Source organism: Cygnus olor, chromosome 3, assembly GCF_009769625.2.
Source record: "Cygnus olor isolate bCygOlo1 chromosome 3, bCygOlo1.pri.v2, whole genome shotgun sequence".
Taxonomy (NCBI): domain Eukaryota; kingdom Metazoa; phylum Chordata; class Aves; order Anseriformes; family Anatidae; genus Cygnus; species Cygnus olor.
The window spans coordinates 83,208,307-83,235,185 of record NC_049171.1 but is presented as its reverse complement, the minus strand read 5'-3'; the positions used below and the strand labels follow the sequence as shown (position 1 = coordinate 83,235,185).

Sequence of the window (26,879 nt, the reverse complement as noted above, 5' to 3'; positions counted from 1 at the left end):
TGACCTCTGGGCAATATATTAATGTTTCCATAAAGTTACCAACAGTAACTGTGATCTTGTTCCTAGATTGTACTACTCAGTTTAAAACTAATTTTGAGGCAAATAAAGCTGGAAGAATCACGTATACTTTAGTGCACTGTTATATGTAACTATATCATTTCCTGCTACTATCCAGTCACTCAGCTTGAGTGGATCCCACTGCCATTTCTTGCCTTTGATTGCCTTCTTTACTAATCTGTGACTAACTTTGTGTCACCTACATCTTTCTGCCCACTAGGAAAAAATTTGTAATTTAACTAAGAAAATGAATAATGAAAGCAGTAATGAATGTTTATTCAAAAAGCACTTGTTAATGTTGGGGGAAGAAATCTTAAGGTTAGTAACTTCTTACTGTATTAGACTCTTCAATGATGAACTGATGTGATTTTACAGATTATATGGGGGGTGGTTTTTTTATTTGGTTTGTGTGCATGTTTTTGTTTATTTGTTTGTTTTTGGTTTTGGAAATGAAAGTGATATAGAGGTGGTTTTAGCCAAGTAGTGCTTCTTTTTAAATGTTTTGCTTAGCAGTACTTCTCTTAGCTCCCAGTCTGTAGAACTCTCTGAATTAACAACTTTCGTCTTCCTTTACCCAACTCTAAATCTCTGCTTTTTTTATTATTATTATTATTTTATTATTTTTTTTTGTACTGAGATTAAGGATAGAAGTCCTAGCCTTTGGAGTTACGAGGCTAAAATGAAAGACGGAATTCCTCCATAGTCATGGTATTTAAAGCCTCTATGCTATCTGTGTATACCTGCAATGCATTTATAAGCTCAATCTATTTGAAATCTTAATTAATAGAATTCAAACATGACTGATGGTTTAAGAATACTCTTACAGCAGGAGCAGAACTCAGCATGGCATTCAAAGAGAGGATAAAGCTCTCTGAACCTTCATTTAAAAAAAACAAACAACAACAAAAAAAAACACTGAAAAACACTTCAGGTAGAGAAAGTGAGGGAGGTCTTCCTGGCAGTCAGCCTTTACTGTTTTAATACTTGACTGGTATTTTGAATTGTCACAGTTTCTTAGTTTTTTTAAAAGGTATTTTGGCTAGAATAAACAACAATAAGAGCCATAATAAGCTATTTGCTATGGCTATGGACTGGGACAGGCTGAAATTATTGAAAGTTTCAGAGCACGTGTAGTAAATGAAGACAGTCTAAAATGGTAGATAGAACTTGCTTCTGCTGCTCCTTCTGTTTTTGGCACCCTCTTGTATTCTTAGGGGACTTTGATGTTGTTTTCTGACACTTCTGACAGCAGTTAAAAGATTTTTGTAGAACATACTGAAGTCTCCCTGACTTTTTGAGTGAAGGTGTTGGGGCATGCTACCAAGTCTAAGTGCATCTTTGTTCTCCAGTGCAGAGATATCTTCTCAAAGATGAGGCAGGAAGCTAGCTGAAACCAAAGGAGGATCAGTAAGTGGTAGCAAAAAGATAACATGATTGCAGAAGAAACAGAGAAATACACTGCCACTGTTATATGAAAAGATTGGGTTTTATTCCTGGGGTATACCAGCCACTTATATAGTAAAAGAGAAGAAAGAAAAGATTAAAGGAGTTTGAGCATAGCTTAATTATGAAAACGGTTTCAGAATATGAGATTCACCATGCTTGGATTTTCTCTTCCTTACAGTCTCTGCCCCAGCATCAAGGACAGGGAGAGTGAACACAAGCGCTGTAGTTACTATGGAAGTGCAGAAGCACTCGCTCTGGGTGGCATTACGGATGTAAACACGAGTCTTGGCTAGATTTGCCTGTGAGTCAAGGTATCATTTTCAGGGCAACTCAGTATCAAATACCAGTAATATTTTTATGGTATTTGCCTTTTCACATTTCAGAGAGTAATTCTTTAAGGTCCTCTGTCTTACTACTATATCACTCTTATTGGGTGAGCTCCAACTTCAATTTTCCTCTGCTGTCCTCTTTCACTCCATTCTAGTCGGTAGATCTGTCTGCTCTCCGAGAGGCCGAAAAGGGCAGTTCAGATCCTGTAACATTACATCAACAGAACCACCTTCCTGATCTTTCTGGCTGTGCACACCTTGGAGAAATAATAAAAATAAAAAAATAAAAAATCCTTTTAGCAGCATGGGCTGTTATAGACAGCCCGCTATCTGCCAGCTGACTTTTAATCACCTTGTACAAGATGTCAAGATTGCCATTGAGAAAAGTGGCCTTAAACAACTTCTGCAACCTCATCAGCCTTGGCTGCCTTGGGAATTCCATCTTCTGGTGTGCATTAACTCATTTTGATGGCATCGGTGTTGCCCTGTAGCCGTTCCAGCTCTCAGAATAATATTGGGGCATGGCTATTCCCTTTCCCTCTCTTTCCACAGCAGAAGAGCCTGCTTTGCCTACACATTAGGCACCCTCCTTGAAGTAGCTCTCTGCTGGCTTTACTGCAGCCCAGCTGAAGGATGGCAGCATAAAGAGGCTGGAGAGAGGAGGAAGTAGGGCTTATATTTCTGAAAAGGATACCATCCACACCATTAGTTAGAGCGGATGCTGTGTTCTGTACTGGGCTTATCTAAAGCAAAATAAGTAGACGACAGCAACATTTTTCACACTGTGCTTTTGGTTTTGCCTTTTTTTTTTTTTTTTTTTTTCCCTTCAGGTAGTTTCTGCTTTCTCCCAAAGTACTGGTAGATCATTTCAATTAAGAAGTTTGCTTGGATACTTTTCTTTCATCTGGCTAAGAGAAGAATTGTAATTGTGTAACAGAGGACCGAGCAATGGAAATTTCTCACATTGAGCCAAAAATTGTGAGATGCTTTTTGTCAGAGGGCCCAAACAATCATTTACAGCCTCTGGGCCTGTTCTTATATAGTAGAGAGACAAATTTCCAAAGTTGCCATCTACAAAGTAATTTACACAGCTACAAGACAGCAGAAAGTGACAGTATTCATTTCTGCATGTATAGCAAATAGTTTCAGTGTCCTTGGAGCAGTTTGTGGATAAGTGCAAGCATATTTTTTTAATTTTTAAATTGCTGGGTAGTTTCCTTCAAACTGAATTACAGCGGCTAGATGGAGACTGATATTCCTCCCCCCCCCTCCCCCCATGTTTAAAAACATAATTTCCATGCTTCTACACTAACACAGAGATCTAGGCAAAACTGTTGGGCTTTATAGTAATTTTTGGCAAAGCATCTGTTTATTACAAAATGATTAGTACATAGTCAACATGGTGACTTCAGTTAGTTTCCATCATGTCCATTTTTGTTTGGTTTTGTTTTTCAATGCAAGGACTAGGCTGAAAGCCATGCAAGAAACAAATGTATCAGAATGACATGTTTAAACATTCTCATCTTCTCTAAATAACTTTGTAGAAGTTGTCAGCCATGGAGGAGATTGGAATAACAAGGGCCAAATTCTGTTCATGTTTGTATTAGTGCAAATTTTGAAGAAAGCCGATGAGCTCCAGGTTATTTTATCACCCTCTGTATGATAACAGAACACAATTGCAAACAGAAAAAGTGGAGGTTAATGTTTGGGCTTGCTTATTGTTTGGGTTCTTTTCTTTTTTCCTGGAAAAAGCTCAGCAGCTGAGTGTGCAAAAAGCTAATTTTCAGAAATAAACCCAGTTTTGCAGTCCTTGCTGAGAGTGAGATGACTTGTTGTTTGCTGTCCCTGAGAGAAGCATAACTGCTGTAAGAAAGACATAGTCGAACTGTTGTGGAAGGGGCTTTAGAGATTGGTGCAGAAGAAAAGGAGAAAGAAAACTATATACCTGTCAAAAAGTCTTAGCAATAAAGGAAAATCAAAATGTCTTATCTCCTTGCCTATATGTAAATAGGGTAATATATGAATATTTAATAAGGTGCCAGATGCTTTGAATCATCTGTTAAATTTTGATCAAGGCTTTTGTATTCAAAATCTAAATTGAGCTGATGACTTTATAACATATCTGATGTCTGGATAATATTTCTATATATTTAGTGTGATCTCAAAATGAGATCTAGTGGTTTGTGTGGTAGTGAACCATGTTAAACAGGAGGAGTGCTCGAGTGCTCCTGGCTGTACATTCTGAACATGGCAAAATGAATGGGGGAGATTATAGCTGCAGTTTTACGTCATTGGCAAATCTGAATTTGAGCTCAGCACAGTGGATCAGTTTTGGCTTAGGTGCATATTTAATTATCCCTTTTATGTCCATGGGGAACTGGAACTTTCCATAGCCAGACAGAACGAACTAAAGAAAAGGTGAGGTTTTAAACTCTGAAAAGCATACTGTTCCTGAAAAAAAAGTTTTGTTGAACAAGAGACTTTTATGTGATTACAGCCTGCATTTTAATGCCCTTTGAAAGATAAAGGCTATAGTTTTATGACTTGAGAGAAATTTATCACATTTTTATTCAAACTGGATTTTTGGTCTTTGCATTATAAAAATAATTATATATGCTTTTTGAAGATTGAGTTAAGTCTTGTTCCTTTTAAAGACAGTGGCAAAATTGCTATTATCCATAGTGGCTTGCTCAAAGCCCGTAGTGTACCCATGAACATTTATATCTAAAATGCATGCTTATGCACATTTTTATCTGAAAGCCACTACAAAATTTTGTCCTTTACTGAAGTATTCTGGACATCTCTGCAGTAGGTTGGAGAGTTAGGTTTGAGTGGGGTCTGACAATAGAGTGCCATGCATTTTCCCCATATTTCTCCACTATAGGAAAAGTTAAGTTTGATCCATAATCATAAACTTTGGAAATTTCAAACTTTTAGAAATTTTGGGAAATGCTTTTCTGTGCTTTTGATGTATGATGGCATTTGCCGATAAATAAGCTTTATAAAACATGTATGTGTATATGTGCATATTTCTTATAAATGCCAGCAAAGTTATCTATTAATTTGCTTGGCAGGCATTAATTCAGTCAACAAGATAAAACTTTAGATTGTGGAGCAATCCTTTCTGTAAATATTTTTTTTTTTTTTGAAATTAGTAGATTAATATGGGAATTAATACCTGAAATGTAAAAATAAAATCTCCATGGAAATGAAAATGGAGTATCAATTGGCTGAAAGTGTAAGCACAGATACAGCCCTCTTCTTATAGCTTCTGTAATAGGTCTGTCTTGTTCTGATACTGTACATTGTCTCAGACAATCAATACCGCTTGTTTTTGAATGTGCTCTGGAAGAAGTATGTACTTAGTATATATATTTTTATACACCACCAGACATTTTGGTAATTTTCTTTATAAATGACTAGGAGACTAAGAAAAGCCAGCCTGTTGCCATTAGGTTTGCATTTTCTATACAGAGGGAATCTGTAAATTTAGAATTGCGAGAACCACTGTTGTCTCAATGAATATGTACATGGTGATGCATATGGTGATGCAGTATAATTTGGAAATGTTATCAACCCATATCCGAGCTTGTTTGTGAGTAGTAGTGCATCTGTATGTATTGCTTAATATTATACAGATTAAAAGGTTATGCATTCAAAAAGGAAATCTGTTCTTAATTTTACTTGAATTTCATTTATTATTTTACCAGAGCACACAATAAACACAGTAATCTTTTTTTTTTTTTCATGTCAAATACTTCTCAGCCTTAACCAGTACATACAAAAAATATTTAGACTCTAAGCTAGTTTTCATAAGTGTAGGATGCATTTATTTTACAGTCTTGGCTTTCAGGATAAAACTTCAAATGCCAATTAATATAATATAATAGTGTAAGATCTTCATATCTCAAATTCCTTCCAAAATGGTAGCAATTATTTACCATTTTCCTACTTTCTGAGAAAAGAATAAACTTCCATATTTTGAGACTCATTAAACTTTTTATAAGACAATTTGTGACAACATGGCAGATGAACTTCAGATGTCTCTGTGAATTTTATGTCACTTAACACAATGGCAACTTTTTGAGGGAGTGAGCTCCTCATAATGTATTAGGACTTTATTTTCATATTGCATCCCGAGATTTTTGTCTAATCCCCAGACTTTAGAGATGAATCTTACTATTTTTCTAGATGATTTTTCTGTATTAAGGCCTTTCTGTTTAACTGAAAACTCAAGCTGCACTTTATTTTGCAGTTTAGAAAGGACTTGTAAGATTTTCTGAGCATACATCTTTGCCCAAAACAATTTTCTTCAGTTGATAGTGTCCTGTAAGATGCTGTTATTGCAAATAATTTAGTTTCTTTTCCTCCTAAAAGAGTATTCACAGTGAAGTTTGCTGTCAAAAAAAAAAAAAAAAGCTTCAGAAAAATATTGGACTGCACTGTAGGATGAAAGGTGATAATGTTTAGTGACACTCTTTGGCATGCAGTTACTCTCTACTGGAACTTTTTCTGATACATCATCACTTGTACTGGTGAGGTGCAATACACCTCCTCTCCTTTCAAGAACATTGAAACATCAGAGAGATGCGTGCCTCCGCCATGTCAAATTGCTGTGTGGCAGGATTCGCTGGTCTGTATCCAACGTTCATCTTCATCTCTCTAATTTTTTTGCCTTTATTGGGATTCTCTGCAACAGAAATGAGAATAAGAAACCAGAATTTCACAAAAATAGCATTTTGTTTTTATAGAATGATTAAAAATTCCAGATTTGTAATGGTAATTTAATTAAAAAAAATCTGTAGTAGTGATTACCTGATTTAAAACAATCATAAAATTAGTCACAAATTCAGGTCAGCCAGAACACTTGATCATTTTGATGGCAACAGCCACATACCTGCCTCATTCTTTTTTACCGCAGCAGTTGTATATGTTGGATATCCTATTTAATCCTTAAGACTGTTTTCTGATCAAACTGAGACTTTTATGGTCAAGGTTGTGTGTGTAATATGTAAGTATGTATCTTCATGTGCTTCATCCACCTTCATTCCTTCCAGTAACTTCTAAATCCATTGATTGATTTAAACAATATGTAATAGAAAGGTGGAGGCTTTAAAGTCAGGTGTCATGAAAACTGATAATGGGTTGAGGGAAATAGTGGTCCAACTGACAGGATAGCTGCAGCACAAACAGCACTTTACTAGGCGGCAGAGTCCGCACTGAAATGTTTCACATGACTGGGCTCTGCTTTATCTGAATTTTCAATGACTTACATGCAAAAAACAAGGACAAAATAGAGAAAATGTTCAGCCAGTTACAATGTTGATTGATTATCCTTATGTATGAGGTTGTGGAAATTATGATTTAAAAAAGCTAAGGCATTTCTAATATAAACAGAGTGAGAAAAACAAAATAAATGTTGAGTAGATAGTAGGCCAGTAGCCAATGAGCTTCTTACAGCAGAACAATATCAAAATATATTTTCAGACTAAGAAAATGATAGTGCAAAAGCTTTTTCCACAAGGGCAATACATGAGAAGGGGCAGATAGAGAAAACCTGACAAAAGGCTGTAAATCAGGACACCTTCATATCCCAAGATACCAGAAGGATTCTGACCTTATTAACATAGTCACAAGGCAGCAGAGGAAAGGCGAATGGGGGCAGGAGTGATGTTACTGGTGGAAGAGGTCTCGGGTAGTTTCAGTGAGAGGTGAAAAGTTAAATCAGAGTAGTTCTGCACCTCTGCTGGTGTAGGAGCATGGTTGTGGCACTCTCTAGAAAACAAATCTCTTTGGACCTACCAGAACTAAAGCTCGCTGGTGGTGATTTTCCGACCTTCCCTCAAGGCGTTTGATATCTTCCACTGCTTTTGAAACCTGGTATCCTTTTTGTGGACTTTTCTCTGCGTTGTGTGAAGAGAGAAACATGTAAGAAGGCAGAATATAGTGGGGACTTCTTAGTGGGAGGGAAACTGATAATGAGTTGTTTTGCTGTTTGGTGGAGAAAGGAAGGAGGAAAGGGTCAACATAGCTGGAACAGTGGACATCCAGAGCACATCAGAAACAATTTCCTTTGGCTAGTTTACTTGATTCTTCTGATTTTTTTTCTTCCACATTCAAGGTGTGTTTCTATTCATTGGGTTAGGAAAAGAACTCCTCCAGTAATGGAGTATATGGAGAGCACTGTAATAGATCTCCTACAGAAGGAGATTGTGGTAAAAGGAAATAGAATATTGAAGGTCTTCGAGATCTGTTGCTGTTTGTGCCTTGACTTTTTTTCTTGGTTCTTTGTTTGCCTGTTATATATTCTCGTGTGCTCATAAATTTATATCCAGTGTAAATATTCAGCTCTTTTTTTCTTTTGTTGTGATACAGGGAAAGCCTTTCTGACCAAATGTTTTTGGAACACTAAGACTTAATAATTATTATTAATAGCTAGCAACAGGCATTCCAGTCACTGAGAACTTAGAGGAATTCATTTATTTTCTTTTTGTTACCTAAATCATTTCTGTGTTGCTAGGAAGTGCTTTCATTAAAACAAACAAATAAATGCAAGACAAAACCATTAGAACCGGAATGTTCCTTCTACATGGAGACAAGTGAGTAAAGCAGAGCCCCTATGCACCACATCAAGGAGAACCAGCTGCCTTTGTGGGATGGAAGTGGAAGCTGACACTTCCAGCCTGGCTTTCTCCATGCCAGAGCTCTGCATGTAGAGGAGGGGATGGTGCTGTTTGTGACACTCCACTCTTCAGTCCCCTGTTTGCTATAAAAAGGGTCTTTTGGAATCACAGACAAACGTGAGATGATTGGGAAAGGCAGGGAATGCCAAGGAGGAAGGTTTTTGAGAGATGCTGAAGTCAAAACAGTAGTCTCATCTTTGCTCATTGTTGTATATTTTCCAGCCAGTAAAGGAATTATCCATCAAGTAGAATTATTTAAGATATAAAAGGTACAAATACTGTCATTTAATTCAAATACAGAATTTTATAGGATAAAAACATGGTAGCTAAATTACCTCTCAAGTCTGTCGTAAGAAAGAAAGCATGGATCAGATACACATAATCACTATAATTAACTAGTTTACCTTTATCTCTCTGATTAGCTCTGGATTGTAAGCCTCTTTTTATTTTCCTTTATCTCTCTTTAAAGTGGAACATAATTCCTATTGCGAATGTCACATTGGTTGTGTTCTCTGTGACAATGGAATTAACTTGCTTGGCTGAGTGGCAAATCTATTATTTCCACATCTACTAAAAGTGTAGTTAGAAATTCAGAATGAGCTAAAAATAAGTGCTTTCCCTATGAGATAGTCTCATTTCTTGAACTTGTGTCAATTTCTAATAGTGTTAATAAAACTTTTCCCTTAATTGCCTCTCATTACTGAGTGAGAGAGATCTTTTTTCCTCTTCCTTTTAAATTCAGAAGAGTTCAAATGAATTTGTTTCTTACGCTTTATAAAAGGGAAGCTGGTAATTTATGGTTAAACTAACTGAAACTAAGTTAAGTACTGCCAGGTTCAGTTGTACCACTGCTGTAGACTGTAGAGTATGATTGCTTTATTATGACTTAATGTCATGTTACAGTAATTGATGGTGCTTGTACTCTTAGCCAGCTGTCCCAGCTGCAGCGTGAAATGATTAAACCTCAGTGGAAAAAGTTGAAGGTAATGTATTTTGCCTTGTGAATTCAACTAGCTAAGAAAAAAAAGCACCTTGGTGGTAGTGGTGAGTTTATGCTGCAGAACTACACTTGAACTTAAATTCGTTTGTACCTTCAGCCTCCCTGATGGTGTTTCTGTGCCTATAGCCATGTTTTCGTATTTTTAAGTCTGTTTTTTTTGTCTCATCTCCTTTTGAAAAAAAAACTCAGAAAAATGATGAAAGGCTGTGTGCATAAAGAAGCTTGAGGTAACTGTACAAAAATGGCACATGCAAACAGTGGCAGAAAAATGTCTTATTTGACTTTTATGAAAAATGTCTTAATTGACTTTTAGTTTTCGTTTAGTTTGTCTTAACTAAGATTGCTGCTAATAAGGCTTTAAAACATTTTCTTGAAATAAATGAGATTTGCTGACAGCAGATTTGTCCTGACAGCAAGCTTTAGGTTACTCAACTGAGCATGTCATTAATACTTTTTGTCACAGTTATTAAAGTACTAACATAACTGTGTAGTTTTAAACATGAGACATTACCATTTGTAAGTTAGAGATCACAAGCATCAAATCAATGTATTTATCTATGTATGGTTTGGTCTAGCTTAGGTGCCTCACCTGAATAGCTAAAGCTGTCTGATGGTTATGGCAATCCTGCCTAGTTTGGGGCAGAATTGTGCAGTCAGAGCTATGTGTATTAGACTGGTCCAGGGGAATGTGTCATGTATATGTTAAGCGCATGATCTCAAGTAATCATTGAAGTGATCTACTTCTAACATGGGGTGTCTTTCTTTTCTTGGTGAGACATTTTAAATAAGTCTGAAATGTCTAATAAGTGTTCTGAGCATGTTTCACCTGCAACTTATGAAACAAAAGTTTTTTTCCCCTTCTTCAACATTTAAAAATGTTCCTTTTCACTTTAAAATAAACATGATTAGCCTTTAGATTAAAAGTTGAAAGAGTACAATGAATATTTTTCCCCCTTATTTATTTTTTCTCTCCACCCTTACCTTCACTGTACCTACTGACCTTTCTTTGGTCACCCCGAAACAGAAATTAAGTACTGTTGCTATCGGTTCTGGCTTCTGGGGTTTTATAGAGTAGTTTTATTTTGTTTGCTTGTTCTTGTTTTCAGTTTGGTATGTTTTTTCTAGAGGTAGTGTGTCTTTGCTCATATGGGGACGTGCTCATCCAAAAAGAAGTCAATTACAGCTTTCTTTTGCGCAGCGATTTTTACTTGGAAAATTCCTGATGGAGTAATAGAATTAATATTAGCAGTGGTAAGAGCAGCTACCTGGTGTCTCCAGGTTTAGAGATGTGTAAACTGATATTTGGATATAGAAATAGTATTTACAGTGATTTTTTTACTAATGAATTATTAATAGTATTCTGAATTGGTTGTTCAATCTGGGTTGTGATTATTCAATACGCTTTTTTTTCTTTGCAGGAGACACTGGATTTCAGTAGACTGTTTTTAGGGCATACATTGGCCTTTTTTGCCTTTCTCAAACTACAATACTGTCTTACATTATGCTAAAGACTGAGTCAATATATTATGGTCAGACATCAGGGCTTGATTTCAGGAAAATGGCATGTGAACACTTAAATGCTTCAGTCCTCTCTCTTATGCCAATTCTGGTCAACAAAATACATTAGATATTAGCTGGTCGTGTGCTGGAAACCTCTTTTTTTTTTTTTTTTTTTTCTTACAGAGCTCATATTGTGAATGTTAATAGCTTCCTGTAATATAGCACTTTGTGTGGAGGAGGTTCAGATAAGTAGTATGTAAAGCCTTGAATGTCTTCCAAGGTAGTTTATAGTTTTTTCTATTTATAGTAATGGGTCTGTTATTGTGTTACATGCCTGACCTGCTGGATCAAACGTTCGTTCAGAGGGCAGTGGAACCAAAGCAGCTGCTTCGCTGTGGGTGCGCACTCAAGGCCCTGCACCCTGCCACAGAGCACCGCAGCAGTGACTCTTCCCATCCCTGGCTGCATGAGGCTGCGTGGCGCTGAGTGGTGTACATGCTGAAAGACAAAGCTTTGGACCATCTTTTCCTCGGGAGTTGCACTATGTTGGGTCTCTCAGCCAACTCTACCTAGATGCTGGATTTCATAAAACATCTGAGATAATTACATTTCTACGGATTTTTCTTTCAAATACAGATTCAAAAGAAACTGGGCAGACAGTATGACTTCGTATGCCTCGTTTGGTTGGAAAACACTGAAATTAAAGAATGTTATTCAGTGAATTAACTCTTCTTTCTGTGGCGACTATATGAGTAAATGGTTATTGTTGATTTTTCTCTTAACTCTCTCAGTGCACTATTGAAAGGTGAACAAAACATGCAGACTTGAAGTAGAGGTAGGGATTATTGTTGCCTTGTATGCACTACAAACACTACAGCAGGATGTAGAAATGTAAGTAAATACTACAGTGTGACATGATTGATTCGTGTCCACGTTGTAGTATGCTATAACTAGTTTAATTTTTCTATGGAAAAATAATATACAAACACAGCAAATAAAACCTACTGCTCAGGCCAGTGACACATCTAGTCCTGCACAGTGTGTTTAACAGTGGCAATAGCATGCCACCCAACTTCTGTATTAGAAAGGCACATCCTTGTCTGTTTCCTCTAGCAGCTGCTCTGGACATGTTGTCAAAGGCATTATCTAATCCCTTTTTAAACCTGCCGCTGCTATTTGCTTTCACAGTCTCCTGTGACAACAAATTCCATATGCTCAATATCCACTGTATAAAAAAGTACTTGATCTGTTTGAAACTTAACTTCTACTAGCTTCAATAAACATCCCTATTTCTGGTATCGTGCTACTTGGTGAATAGTAATTTTGCCTTCACTTTATCCAGTGCTCTGATGATTTTTCTCCTCTCTAAACTAAAGAGTCCTATTTTATTTTTTTTGGTCTCTCTTCTTAAAGCATGTATTTCAGCCTCTTAATCATTTTTATTGTCCTTTTTTCCTAGTGGTTTCTAAGTTTCTGTATCTGTGCGACTGCTTGCTCATACCTGCTGGTAGCTTTTTTTCTTCCTTAATTGAATTTTAACCTGTTTTTCTCAACATATTCTCTGGATTGTCAAGAATATTTTGAAATTTTAATCTAGTCTTCCAGCGTGCTTTCAATATATTCTGCTTTTTTGATTGAAAACTTAATCAGCACATTTCCTTTCTATTCCATAATTTAGATTACTGTTAAAAGCATGGAAATATATATATATATGCAGCAGAATCATCTGAATTACTTCTAAAATGTCCTCCATTTTTTTTCAATGAGAGTGATATTCCATCCAGTTTTCTCTCTCTCCTATAATAATCTGGACAAAGTTTGTAGAGTTTGCAAGAAAGTTTTTATTAAAGGTCAAAGTATATGTTATTTTCACCTTCTCCAGCAGGATAACAAGGTTTATGAGTAGGAAAGATGGAAATCAAAAATGATTAATGTGACTTTTCTTGACAAAATTTCTTATTTTCTGGGTGTTTACATGTAATAGCTTCATTATGTGTATGTTACAGAGATATCTACTGTCTGTGAAGAAAGTTAAAGCTATAGGCCATTGAAATGTTCTTAACAGCCTTTTAGCAATGGGAATGCAGTAAAGATGGAGGGTGTTTTCTTGCTCTCATTGTAAATTCTGCTTGGATAGCCCTGGCTCTGATGCAACCTTAACTGACACAGATTATCATTTTTCTTAATAAAAATAAACAGAGTCCTTCTCAGAAGAAAATCTTCTCTGAGTAGTGCTGTAATGCATAGTCATTGTGTTCAGGTTTTGCTCTTTTTCTCGCTCTCTACCTGGGGGTATAACAGCATGAAAAATACCATGCTTTCATTTAGTAAATGCAGTATTTGACTGGATTTTATTGTTTTAAACAATGGTATTGTTTAAGGTGGATGAGGCAGGTGAAAGAAATGCACTTTGCTCATGAAGTGGAAAATAGCATTTTTGATAGTCCTCATTTCTGCAGGGTTTATTTCTCACTCTTTCTGAGCTTTGAAGAAATATGTCTGTCATGTAACAGAATCTTGGGGCTCATGCTGGAAAGAAGTCTGCACTTCTTGAGAGTGAAACTCTCAGCCATCCTTGTCCTCTGATGCTCTGGGCACAGGCCTCATAGCACCTCCAGCAACCTTCAGATGTATAAAAGGTCACAGCAGGAAAGAATGAAATACTGTCTCTCTATTTTCAGCTCATATGGGAAGGAAAAAGATTATATTGCAGCAGGAGAGAATTAGCTAGGCATCATTAAGGTACCAACGCATGGGGCAGGTTACCTGAAGAGAATTCTGCAGGATCTCTTTCAACTGGAAATTTTTTAGAACAAACATCTTTTAGAAGTAGTATTTGTCTAAATTAATTGTGTATATGGAGAGATGGACTACATAAGCTTTAGAGGTCTTCCAACTGTATTCCATAACTAAGTGTTGAAGACTGAAAGCTTAAACACAGAGGGTTTTTAGGCATGTACTGAAAGCAGCAAGACGATAGGTCTGATAAGCTCAGATCCCCGTTGCCAAGGGGCCGCACAACACAGCATCAAGCAAACAGTTTGCCCAAGCTCACTGATGCAAGAGCCTGAAGAGCAAATCTAACAAATTCCTTCTAGTCTCTCTGCGGCGTGAGCTCTTCTGTGTTGAATTAATTTCTTTCAAGAAGCCTGCTACTACTCAAACATGCCCGTGCGCACATGCACGCAGTAGAATAGAACAGCGGCATGGGCTGTTCCAATCTATTATAATTGGAAAAAGCCTATTATAAAATTGTCTGCAGTATTGGTGGTAGTACATGAAAATTAAGATTTATTACCATTGTCAAAAGAAAGGCTCTGGAGACTTATTTGTTGCCAGTAGCTATTTTTGTTTCTTTGTTTTCTAATATAAACATGAATTTGAAGATAAGCAATATTCAAATATTCATTTCTAATGTAACATGTAGTTTTAAAAGCTGGCAAAAATCACCACTCAGCAAGAGTAATTTCAAGATGAACTGTAAAAACATTCAAAACCCTCTTTACTATCTGTACGATTTATTTTTTTTAATGATCTTTACCTAGCCTTTCAGGTCTCTGACTAATAATGTGGGATTAGGAGAATAGTAAGCTTTGGAAACTTTGCTTATTTATTTATTTAATATTTTGTGCTATCCTTAGTTCAAAGAAAATATTGTTACAGTTTGATAAGGTTCCTTTTTAGCATGTGTGAATTTAAAAGGTCCCCTACGCTACTTGTGAACACACGGTTAGGCTGGTACTTAAGAAATAACTAATCTATTATGACTGTCAAAGAGGAATGCTTGATACAGATTATCTGTGTAAATAAGGGCAGTAAATTAGATATATGTGATTCTGTCTTTATTTTAGTGCTGGTAGAATAGCAGTGGTCTTATTAGTGGTGCTAATGGTATGCTGCTCTAATAAGAAGCAGTCAAACTGCAGAGCTTGGCAAGCTGTGCATGCTTAGAACTGAAAGAATAGGGATTTAAACTTTATACAAACTTAGACTACAACACTGAAGTCTAGAAGCCTTGACTATATTCCGTGAATTTATGTGGAATGGGATTTAAAGCTCGATTTCCAATCTAAATGATTCTATGATCATTTTGGCCTCCCCTTTCCATGTTCCTGGAACAAAACCACCTGGATATTGCTACCATAAAATGTCCTGGTATTGAAGGCACTTATCGGTTTCACTCGCCTTTGTTCTTCTTCCTCTTGTGATACCATATCATTTTGGAACTGCTGTAGCTTTTGGCCTTTTAGGTTTAAGGTGCTCACAAAGGTTTTCAGGGACATTTTAGGATGATAGAAGGTACTGCAGGCTCCCTTCAATGAAACATCTCTTGCTGCCTCAGCCTGGCTGGCCCAGCCTTGAAGGCTCACGTGCTCCCTCCTGGCCCCGGGGCCCCTGGAGTGCTCAGTTGTGCTGCTGCTTGCATGGAGACACAGCAAGAGGATGGGAGGCAATTCCTGGAGTGGTGCCACGCAGTCATTTGTACAGTGTAGGAGCTAGGATGCCTGTTGCTGCAGTTTAGCCGAATTTTGACCACAGTATGGGCTCAAGACTGTTTCCAGCGAGTAGGATGACTGCAGTTATCGTGTTACTAGAGTAAAACAAGCACTAGTGGCGTGAGCTGTGCTGGCTCACGGCCTCTGTCCTTAGGGTGGAGAACAAGCCCTGGCTCTGTTTGGCTTGCTGGTATGGGAGTAGCCTTGCAATCTTGCTGCCATGGAAATAAAGCCAGTGCTTGGAAGAAGCTGCATTGTTTTTTGCAAATACCCTTAGAGAACTGTAGCAAACTGTGAGAGAGAGGTGGTCTTAGTGAGAGAATGATGTCCTACTGGGCATGTGAGTGCAGCTTTGGTTTTGGGCACCCAAATGCAGTCATTTCTAATTTTTGTTCGTATGTTGCCATGACTATACCTAGCAGAAAAAAAAAAATGTCCAAATGGTATTTGTTTCAGGAGTAGATTTTGCAAATGCTTGAAGATTTTGTTATGCTACATTCTCATAAGATTTTAGGTAATGTATTAGCACAAGTTTAAACATACATTTGAAAGGTGTAGAACTGTCTAATATGTATTATATTTAAAATATGCATATAACCTAAATATATTCAGTGTTAGTGTTAGGTAAAAGGATGCTTTCTTCACTGAATTTCAGAAAAATGGTTCCTGTTTCTCCAAGGAAGTTGTTTACTATGTTCTAAGTAAGCATTTCACTTCTGTCTGTGAAAAGATCTGAATTGTTCTGAAACACACGAGCTTGGTTTTTCTGGGATGTGTGCTGAATTGGAAGTTTTGGAAGCTTATTTTTAAAGAAAGAAAAAAGTTGGCCTTTTCTTTATGCAGACATGGAAAAGTTCTTGCTAGTCTGAAACATATTACCTCTTAAAATAAGTGTGAAAAGCGATGGAAATACTATAAAGTTGTTTTCAAGGCACAAGCATTAGGTTGATTGCTTTCTTATGCATTTTCCCTCTTTCCCATTCTTTATAAAACCTTTTTGAATGTGAAATTTCATTTACAGGGCAATAATGAAAATTAAGAAAATAACTATGGTAACAAGTTAGATTTTTGCACAAAAACATGTTCAATAAAATTTTTTCCTTCAATAGAAAAACACACACTATATTTAAACAGTAGGTTTCAGAATAAAAATAATCTTTATTTGTGCAGCTGTGTAAATTGCATGTCAGGAGATTCTGGAGAAGGTTTCACATTTATCTAGGGCTGTACACACTTGTATCCCGTTTAATGCTGCAGGATTTCATATTGAAGGGTAAGGACGTGCTATGCTGTGTTTAATTTCCTCTCAAATGCGGAGAGCATTGCCTGTTGTATTGACCAGCGGTCTCCCACTGTTTCCTTGAATCCCATCTAACATCTGTGAATTTGTTTTCCTTGTATTATAAATGTTGTGGGGCAAGGACTGGCCAGTGTCTCAACTGCTGTGAGGATTATAACAATGCCAGTCACTTTGTGTAGCAATAAAAAGGACTTTGTCCTTCAGTCTTCTTGCAATTACATGATTTATTTCAGCCAAACACAACAAAATTCTCAAGGCTTTTGATTGCCATGCTGAAGTGTGTATTGTATCTGTGATGCACAATCAGAAAATATGCAGTTAATGTGAGAAACATTATTTTAAGGTATAATGCTTTCCTTGTGGTACAAACAGAAGACAGTTTAAATTATGAATATTATTTGTGACATGAATTATTTAACAGTGTCTGAGAAGTATAAAATACATCTCAAGGTGATACACTGAGGAAGGTTTTGAGGCTGTTTTCATCCCGAGGTGTGTTTCATGTTGACAGCTATGGCAGTAAGATCTTCAAAGAAGTTTAGATCTTATTTAAAATTTGTAGAGTCTCAGGTCATTGACTGGAATGTGATCACCCCATTAAAACTTTTTTAATCTTAATCTCTTTCAGTCTCAGCAAAGATGCATTGTGATCTTTGCACTGGTATGCTGCTTTGCAATTCTGGTTGCACTGATATTTTCGGCAGTGGATATTATGGGAGAAGATGAGGATGGACTCTCAGAAAAGAACTGTCAAAATAACTGTCGGTAAGAGGTAACAAACAAAACTTCTCTTTTGGGGTGGATAAGAATATTATGTGCTATACAATGATGTGTAATAACTACCATAATCCTGTGGTGTAATTGGTAAGAGTAGGAAACAGGAAAAGATGGTTTCTTGTTTTGGAGGTTTATTTGACAAAATAAAGCACACACTTTTTGAAATTGTTTTTGGTGCTGTGTTTTGAGCAAGGCCCTTGTGTTAGTTCAATTATTTTGTAAGCGTGGGTCGAAGTCCATTACATTTCAGTAAATGAGGACTGAAGTGGCTCATGCTGCTCCCAGTTCCACCATATCTTTCTTTCATCAAGAGATTTCTTTCACAGGGAAGGTCACTGATCACCTTCGACCTAAGGCTGCCCCTTTTGTGCAGCCTATTCCTGCTCATTGCACTCCCTTTACATGCACAGTGCCTTGGCTAGGAGCTGTGAGGAATTAGTGATACAGACAGGAAGAATGGAGTATTGACTGTATTAGATTAAGATTTGCCTCAGACACCTGCCATGGTTTTGCATCTCTTTCAACCTTAAATTGAAGTAGGTGATTAGTTTTTTCAGGCCTTTCATTTCCAGCCTGTGAATTTCATTCTACCTCTCCTCACTGGCAGGCTCCTCCACAAATCTGTTTGTCAGTGATGTCCAGTGCTTTTTCTACATCATATTGTCCAAGGCCCTCTTCTGTTCTCTGGCAAGGCTGGTTTAAAGAAAAACACAACACAACAACAAACATTTGTGGACTTTGTTCACAGTTGTATTCTGCTTTTCTTCAAGGCTTTAACTTGCATGTAGAGCACCCTCAGTGATTCAGTTTGTGGGAGAACAGTTACCCTTAAGTAACTTCTCCATTCTCATGGGGTCACGGGACTGCCTGGGTGGGGAGGGGTCTCTGGGGCTCTCCCAGTCCATCCCCGGCCGAGGGCAGGCTTGGCTATAGACGGCTGCTCAGGGTTGTCCCCAGCTGGGCTTTGTGTAGCTCCAAGGATGGGCTCCGCAGCCACCGTGGGCAACCTGGTCCAGCAGCTGTGGCTGACCGCTCCACAGGATGCGTTCAGAATCTACCCAGCTACCAGTGGCCTATGGTGAGTTGGAGTAATTGATATTTGTTTTTTAGCATAAGCTAATGAAATTTTCATGTCTGTTGGAGCCTTCTCTTCTTGTTTCTGCAAGTTGTTGATTTTGTGTGCAACCTTTTTGGGGACAGTATCTTAATATTTTTCTGTGGTGCAACTGTCACTGCGCAGTCAGCAGCAATTTACAATCCAGTAAAAAAGCAAAGAGAGATTCCTCAAATTTGCTTGCTAGAATATTCTTTCAAATATTACATACCTGTATCCTGCAGGCAGCCTTGTCCTGAAACCCATTCTGTTGACGCCATGCTTCCAGGACTTAATTTTTCCAGCACTTTTTTTCTTGTAAAATGACTTGGCCCAAATCTGTTCATTTTCAGGTATGCCCACGGTTCTGGACAGCCTTCTAAGATCTTGCCTGTATATTCTAGAGTTCAGTTAGCTTTCATTTCCCCATCAGGGTCTTAGGTATTCTTTACTGTGAGTTGTTGCCTTCCAAAATTTTTAAAGATACTGTATGTGTCACCTCTACACCCACTTCTCTATGTGTGAATCTTTGACAGAACTAGGTCAGATGAGGAGAAAGTCTTTCTGCTCATTTGCTTCAATTTGCACATGACTTTAGTTGTGGACTGTGTTTATCTCTTAGTTTTTTAAACTAAAGGTTCCACATTTTGTCCCCAGACCTAGCCAAGGAAGAACTTATTCTTCACTTTGTATTTTTCAAATGGAAAAAAATCAAGAGTGGGAGCCATGTACAGTACTATTGTGAACTGGCATATGATTTTTTCCATGTCTAAGAGGTTAACTGCTTTTGTCTCTTTGTTTGGGATACACCAATCTCCCTTTCCAAAGAATACTCATCTCTGCTCAGTTCTTTGTTGGTTGGCGTGTGTCGTTCTTGTTTCTCTTGTACTGTGTAAGAGGAGCCTGGGTGTAAATCCGGCATGCTGATGTTAACCATTAGAGTCGATGAAACTGTTCTGCATTTACAGTGATAAAAGTGATCTCAGAACCCAGCTCTATTTTCAGATGCCTTTCACAGAGTGATTCAAGTGCGTGATCTAGCTACTAATACTTGAACCAGAAGGCACATCAATGCTGTGTCTATAAACTGCCTAAACCATTTCTAATAACAGCTATTGCAGTATCCAAGTGCTGGCAGCTGCTACCTACTAACATTGAATCCTTCTTTACGTGATGAAAATGGGCTCCTTTTTGTGTTAAATATATTGCAGACTTAACTGAAGTGCTGTGAGATCAATTGCTGTGTGGCATATATTTAGTACTCGGGCTAAGCACTTTTAATAAGTAAGACAAGAATTATTGAATTCTTACATTTCTGCTGTGTGAGTACTTTCACTGAAATTCAGGAACAGGTGCTTACATTTGCAGGATGTGCTGAGATAGGATGGCAATAGAATGTCATTTTTTCAGATGAAATTATTATCAAGTACAAGTTTATGTGTATGATCCTAGTTATTTTTTTATATTATTTCTGTGAAGAAGCTTGATGGGAAAGAATGCTATTGATTTGACAAGAATTTCTATGATGGTTTGTTAAAGGCTTTCGTCTCCTGAAAATCAACTTCATTTCTGTGTTTTGATTCTAAAGGAAAATATAGCTAAAATAGAACTGTGGTCTAGAATAGTGCTTCAGCTAGGAATTTTTGGAGCTTTTGCCAAAAAATAACAAGTGAGAATTGAGAACTGGGGGGAGGGAGGAGGGTAAGTAAAAGGAAGACATTTTTAGAAGTCCAGATCTTTTTGTAGCCTGAGAGAGATATCGGTGAATTATGTTGTAAGCAGTATTTTCACATAAAGCCTCTACATCTTCTTTACGTTGTTGTGATTGTATTGTTCAGGAATACAAATACAACCTTTCTGATTGGGTTGCTGTAATTCAACATGAGATTCCTTTTTTATTAATCCTTAAACTTGTACTACATAAGGAATACTTACTAGATGTGTTGTCATAAAGACCTTCCTCTTTACTGATGTACTTATTTTTCTTGGGAATTTTGTAACAAAAACTTGTCAGGGAAGTGGAGAAGCAGGCTTTTTTGCATGTGTTCACCATCGCTGAAAGGATTGTTACTGCCCATCTGAAAAAAACACACAGGAAATAGCAATTTGAAGAAACGAAACTAAGTTTGAAACCAGAACTATTAATTATGATTTGTAATCTTTGAGCTTCTTGTTGAAAAGCTCAGCCTATGATTGAGAACTAAAAAGCATTTTACCTTACAGACCATTTTTGACTGTCACAATATGAAGTCAGATTGCTAGAAGCTACAAAACCATTTTGCATTTCGTTTGTTACATGGGCAGACATACTCAATATTCAGTAATATTGAGCAGATTCAGTATTTAACTAAGAAATGACTGAAAATCTTGTTCCTGTTCATTTGATGTGTAAATACAGACTTATTTTGATTATTTTTTAAATCTTGCTTATGATGATATAATCCAAAAAGTACAAATTGATAATTTAAAAGTAATTATAACTCTGTCCTAGTAATTGAGGGCAAATACATGTACTCATCAGAATAATCACCAAGAACCATTCTAAAAATTACTGTCTCCTACTGACACACATGGCGCCATTCAGAAAAAGATCTGCGTGGAGGTGGGGAAAGGTCTGTAAAATTGGTCTGGCAGACAGATTCTGGCTTCAGAATTGAAATTAGAATCTGAGTTCTGCTGACTGGAAAATTGTATTGGTTTAGATTAAATAATGCTCTTTATACTCATTTACAGTCTCCCATATAAATTTCATACCTTGAGTTACTTATGGAGAAACTGACTTACTGAAAGTAGTTGTGTATTTTTTAATTTTTAATTTTAATTTAATTTTTTTTTTTTTACAGTTGGACCAGGACTGTTAAGAGGCATCTTTTTGCTTCAGAGAATGCAGTACACTCCTGGCTTGGTTCCACATAATTTGATTTTAGAATGCTGGACTTAATGAAGTACAAATGGCTTTTGACCCTTTATATTAAAAGGAATGCCAACTGATTGACACTTAGGGATTTAAAAGAATTAGTAATGACTGTGAAAAGTGGAATTTTTACAGTTTGTGCTTTGTATGGGATACAAATAATTCTCCTGAGACGTCCACAGTAATGTTGTTAGGCAGCCCTGGTGGATGAGGCTGGTTAAGAGCGTATGCTTAGCAGTCCAGGACCTTTGCCTGTCTTGCCCTGGGTCCACTAGACAGTGCAGCTTAAAAATTAGATTATCGTAATTTGAAAATAGTACTTTTTAATGGCTGATCTCTTTTAAATAAATCTTGGCTAGCCTCTGGCATAACAACGTTAGTTGAAACTTACGTGGCTGTGTTGAAACTAGCTGGTGAACTCTAAAAATGACAAGCTGGGAAACAGAAGAAATTACAGATGATAGAGAAGGTCTGTTCTCTGAAGTGTTTGAACTAACGTCTTTTTGATCTATTACTGGTAACTTCAGCTGTTCAATAAGCCTCCTTTTCTGCTTGTTCCTGCTGATAGTGATGCTAGGGGTCCTATAGAAGTTGCATACACCCTTAGCTCTCCTTGTCTGGCCTGTCTGATGCCCATTGAAGCAGAGATAGCAGGTAGCTCCTAGTAGATCTTGCCTCTGGCTTGCAGTTACTGTTGGACAGTTACCATGTGTTGCTTTGAGTTTTGTTAGATATTCCTTTATTCTCAGGTTGTGAGAGATGGCCCACAGTTTTATAAAGCAATAAACCACAAAAATTTTAAAAAATCTCTGGTATTTCTCTCAGTAGGGTTTTGCAGCACTATTAAGTGAACATACTGCAGCACATACTTACGTTGTTTTACCTTGGAACTGCTTTGCCCCTGGCTGATTGTGGGGGAGATTTTTCTTGCGCTGCGTGGGTTCTGAACATAGCAAGGTTTATATTGACTGATTTCTATTTAATAAACAAACTATGACAGGCATAATAATTAAATGTCTAAACAGAACAAGATGCTCAGATTTTGAAAATAAGCCTGTTAAAGAGCAACTGAAGATTTCTATTTACAAAACACTTAGGCACTTGGCATAAAACTGCCTTCTGTCAACATGATGACTGTTGTCCTCCTGTTTTGGGGGTGATGGAGAGAGTGAGCTATAAAACTACTTAATTTTTCTAATGTTCCATATTTTCAGTCATTTTTATTTTTGCATCAGAAGAAGGAGCACCCTTACTATTGAAATTTCTATGGCTGGATGCTGCAAAGAGCTGGTGGACCACCTACCACTTGCAAGGGCATTCAACTCATTGGGCCAGGGAGGGAAGTCAGTAATTCAAAAGATTTGCACCAGAGGAAGCTCAACCTTTCCTACCTTTTATTTTTTAATTTTTTAAAAATGTATTCCAGTGGAAAAGATGTTCTGTTAATGATTCTTCGGTGTCAGTGCAGAATAAGATTCTCTCCTGTCTGTTCCTGCCCTAATACCTAAAAAGGGTTGGTTTGTTTTGCATTTACTTTCAGCTATAAAGAATGCTTTCACAAATTAAAAAAAAAAAAAAAAAAAAAGCGCCAAAACTCATCAGCATGTTCTGTGTAGATATTATTCTACTGCATTACTGCCAGAAGGTAGTTTACCATTAATTACGTTGTGTGGATGGGTTTGGGCTTCAATGCATTTTGTCCAAATTCACAAGCCATTCTTTTTCACCCACTCTTTGTTCAATTAAATCCAATGGTTTCCTCTGGAGTTTGATGGATTGTGTTAGAGTCTCCTTAAGACAGCTTTTTCTGTTACGCTAAGCGTTGTTTAGGGTGTAATACAGAGATCGATGTCTTTTTGTATTCTTGCGATTTATACATTTAAGTATGTATTTCTTGGTTCATGACTCAAAATTTGTGAACTTGCCTCAGAGAAAATGTTCCACCCTTAGCAGAAATCAAATTCCAATTATTTCATGGATCCTGAGTATTGTGGATGGGATAAAGGGACAATTTGTGTACTAGAGTAGCCTTTTCTTCTCTTCAGTCTGCTGGCGATTCTCTATGATCAAATCTCTTCTTTTTTTTTTCTTTTTTTTTTCCTTCTTAACTTAAGATGTGCAGAAAACTCAGATTATTTATTCCCAACAGGACTCATAAAATTTCCAAGGTCATTTTCTTTACCGGATTGTAAGCCTGTTCTAAAAAGAGTTATTAAATCTAAAATTATTGGTCATTCTTCTGATCTTGAAGACTGATCTGCCACATATCAGAGGCTTTTATTCTCCCTATTGAGAATAGCTATCCAACTTAATAAAGCTCCCCGGTAAATCTTTCTTCCTTTTCTCTGTGGAAAAAGGCATTAAAAGTGGCTAAAATTCCCAGTAGGATCTGTCTGAATTGATGCTCTATTGCAGGGAGACTTGTGTGCTCAGCCGGGGCTGGCGCTGCCTCAGATCCTAGCAAGCACCTGTTCCAGTGACACCATTTAGTTTAATTGCTGCTCCACCCTCCCGCTGGCATAGAGAAGTACTTATTACCCTGTCAGCTTACAGGAGATGTGTGGAGGTCTGTGTCTAACCCTACAATGCTTCTGTGAGTGTCCTTTCAGCTAGTGTGAGTTGATACTCTTCAAGAGTACAGGTCTAAGACACTAGATACTTCCTCTGGTGACCTGCTGCGGACGTGGCAGGGTGCACATCCCAGAGCGGCTGGACAGTGTCACAGTTACAAAAAAGTAGTCGGGTTGTCAATGGGGGGAAGCCCTTTCAGCATCCCAGAGATATCGGTATTGTCTGGTTGGGTAAGCTGGAGCTGGCAGTGTCATTTCCAGCCACGTGCAGCACACTTTGCCAGTCGTAGCACTGAAGTTCCAGTCAGACAGTGGTGGATCTTTGTGTTAATGCCTCGCTGGGAGGCACAGAGGAGACTGAATGGCTGAGGTTTGCTAGGGCTGTTCTCTTCAGATGCTCTGTATGTGTTTCACTAGGATTTACTAGACTGAAACTTTCAGGATTTCCTTCTTGATTTTGTTTTTCCTCATGTTAATACATGGCGATATATTCTGATACAGGTCCAGAGGCACTGGTCTCTGTATGTCCATGTCTCTGTGGTTAGTCCACAGCATCAGTGCCTGTGCTTAATGCCTCAGATACAAAGTACTCTTGCTTGCTGGGCAGCTGAACCTGTTTGTATTCTGTTAAACAAACACGAGTTTTGTGCCTTTATTCAGCTTTCCCACATCCAACCCTCCTGATCAAGATGAAAAAATGTGCTGGAGATCTTGATCCATCTCATTGCCAGTACTATCTTTTCATGTTATATTTTAGATTTTTTTCCTTCATGTATTTACTTCCTGTCAACCTGAGCTGAAAACAGAAAAATAAAGCACAAATACTAGCCTTCATTTCTGCAGGATGCAATTTCCCATATGTCATTTACTCTGTATTTAATGGCCCGCCTTTCAAAAAAGGCTATTTGAAAATGATCATACAGCTCAAAGTGAGTTTTCATGACTGAGAACATCATAATCTGTTAATTTTAAATCTGGTTTCTTCACATTCTGTGTATTGAAATGGTTCTTCTAAGAGTCATCAGTGATTTGCGTGCCTTCTGATATGAGGGGGAAGATTCATCATGCCTCTGAGACTAAATCTCTGATGAGCATTTAATGACACATTAGAAGTTTTAGCTTTGACTTTTTACTGTTTTTTTTTGTTTTGTTTTGTTTTGTTTTTTCCTAGAACTGCTTGGGACTCTGAGAATATATTGATATCTGAGCACAGATGATATTCTGTTATCTTTTGTTAACTTGGCAGGCATATAGCTAATCGATCTTCATTGATCTTGCAACACATTTATTTCAAAATGATTGGGAAAATAAAAGGAGGTTTTAGTATTCTTTGTTGTTATCTGTGAAATATCTCCTCAAGCCAGCTGGACTTGAATCAGTCTCTAAAATAATACGTCTTAGAGCTCAACTTCTACTGGCTTTGTACTGAAGAAAAATATAGTTTTACAAATGTGAATATATGTAAGTTCATAAAACCTTAAAGTATTTCAATAGAAAAATGGGTAAATGAAAGTACAGTATTTCTTGGTCATGCTAAGCTATAGTTGATGCAATTTTCACCATATGCAAATCTATATGGACTGAATTATCTTTTTTTTTTTTTTTTTTGTAAAGCATAAATACAAATAGATACCTAAAAGCAACAGACAGTAGTCAAATCAATCTTCATGCTCCCAAGGTGTCCTGGAAATTTCTATAGAATCTTGCCTTTGTAATTTGAGTGCTGGTAATGCCCTTTGGGAATGGATACTTTGAGTACTTTTTTCTTTTCATCCGTGGATTTTTATTACCATTCCTACCTAGAGTATATCTGCTGAATTTGCAGTGCTGATTTCAAATAGTTGCTGACTAAAGGTTTTACCTTGAATTTTCCTTCATTGTTTTGCAGAGTAGTTTTATTTGTTCTTGTTGGGCAAGAAGGGCATTAATTAAACTTAAAGGATTGTTGGATTCTGGAAATGTTAACATCATAGAATATCCTTTTGCTCCTCTTCTGGGAAGAGAGTTCTTATTCAGAAGGTTCTCTTTAAATTACCATTAACATCATAAAATCACGTTCATTTATCAGAAAAATAACATCTTTATTCTTGACTGGTTTCTGCGGCTGAGAGCTAACACATCTATCCATTCCAAGTCGTACCAAGATAATCAAGTATTATCTTCTTGGAAGATACGCAGGCTGGGAGGAATGAAGGCAGCAGTCATATTCCCGCTTAATGATTTATGATTATTCAGACCAAATTAATGTTGCTATTTACAGTTACAAAGCATTCATAGAAGAATATCAGGGTTCTGTGGAAGGAAGTAAAAAGACAACATACATTTTGTCATTAAAGAAAAAAATCTAAATATCCCTTTAATATTTATTTACAATATTTAAGCCTCAAAAAGGGGTTTTATATGAGCCTACATGGTCACAAGCTGATCTAAAATAATATCTCACCAAGTAATTCATATATACGATAGTGGCTATTTACATTATATTTGTTGACCTTTTAGGAGCCTCAATAAAGGTGATGTGTTAGAAGACGTTGGGCAGTTTTACATATAGGTGCACAATTAATGGGTATCTGCTCAAAGAAGCTGAATAGGCATAACCCAGCTGATGAAGGGCTTGTACAGAGATGCACAGCAGCCATACAGGTCTCTGACACTTAGCTGTTAAATTTTAGAGAATTTGAAAATAAAGGTAATGGTATTTACCCAGGGCTAAA

At 37.2% G+C, this 26,879-nt stretch overlaps 1 protein-coding gene across 1 annotated transcript in view; it reads left to right on the top strand.

The window, feature by feature from the left end:
• PLD5 (phospholipase D family member 5) overlaps positions 1-26,879 on the top strand; it is a 326,396-nt gene that overhangs the window by 199,565 nt on the left and 99,952 nt on the right. Inside the window, 1 exon segment of the mRNA XM_040551381.1 lies at positions 17,440-17,576. Within this exon segment, the coding sequence (XP_040407315.1) occupies positions 17,440-17,576 (137 nt within the window).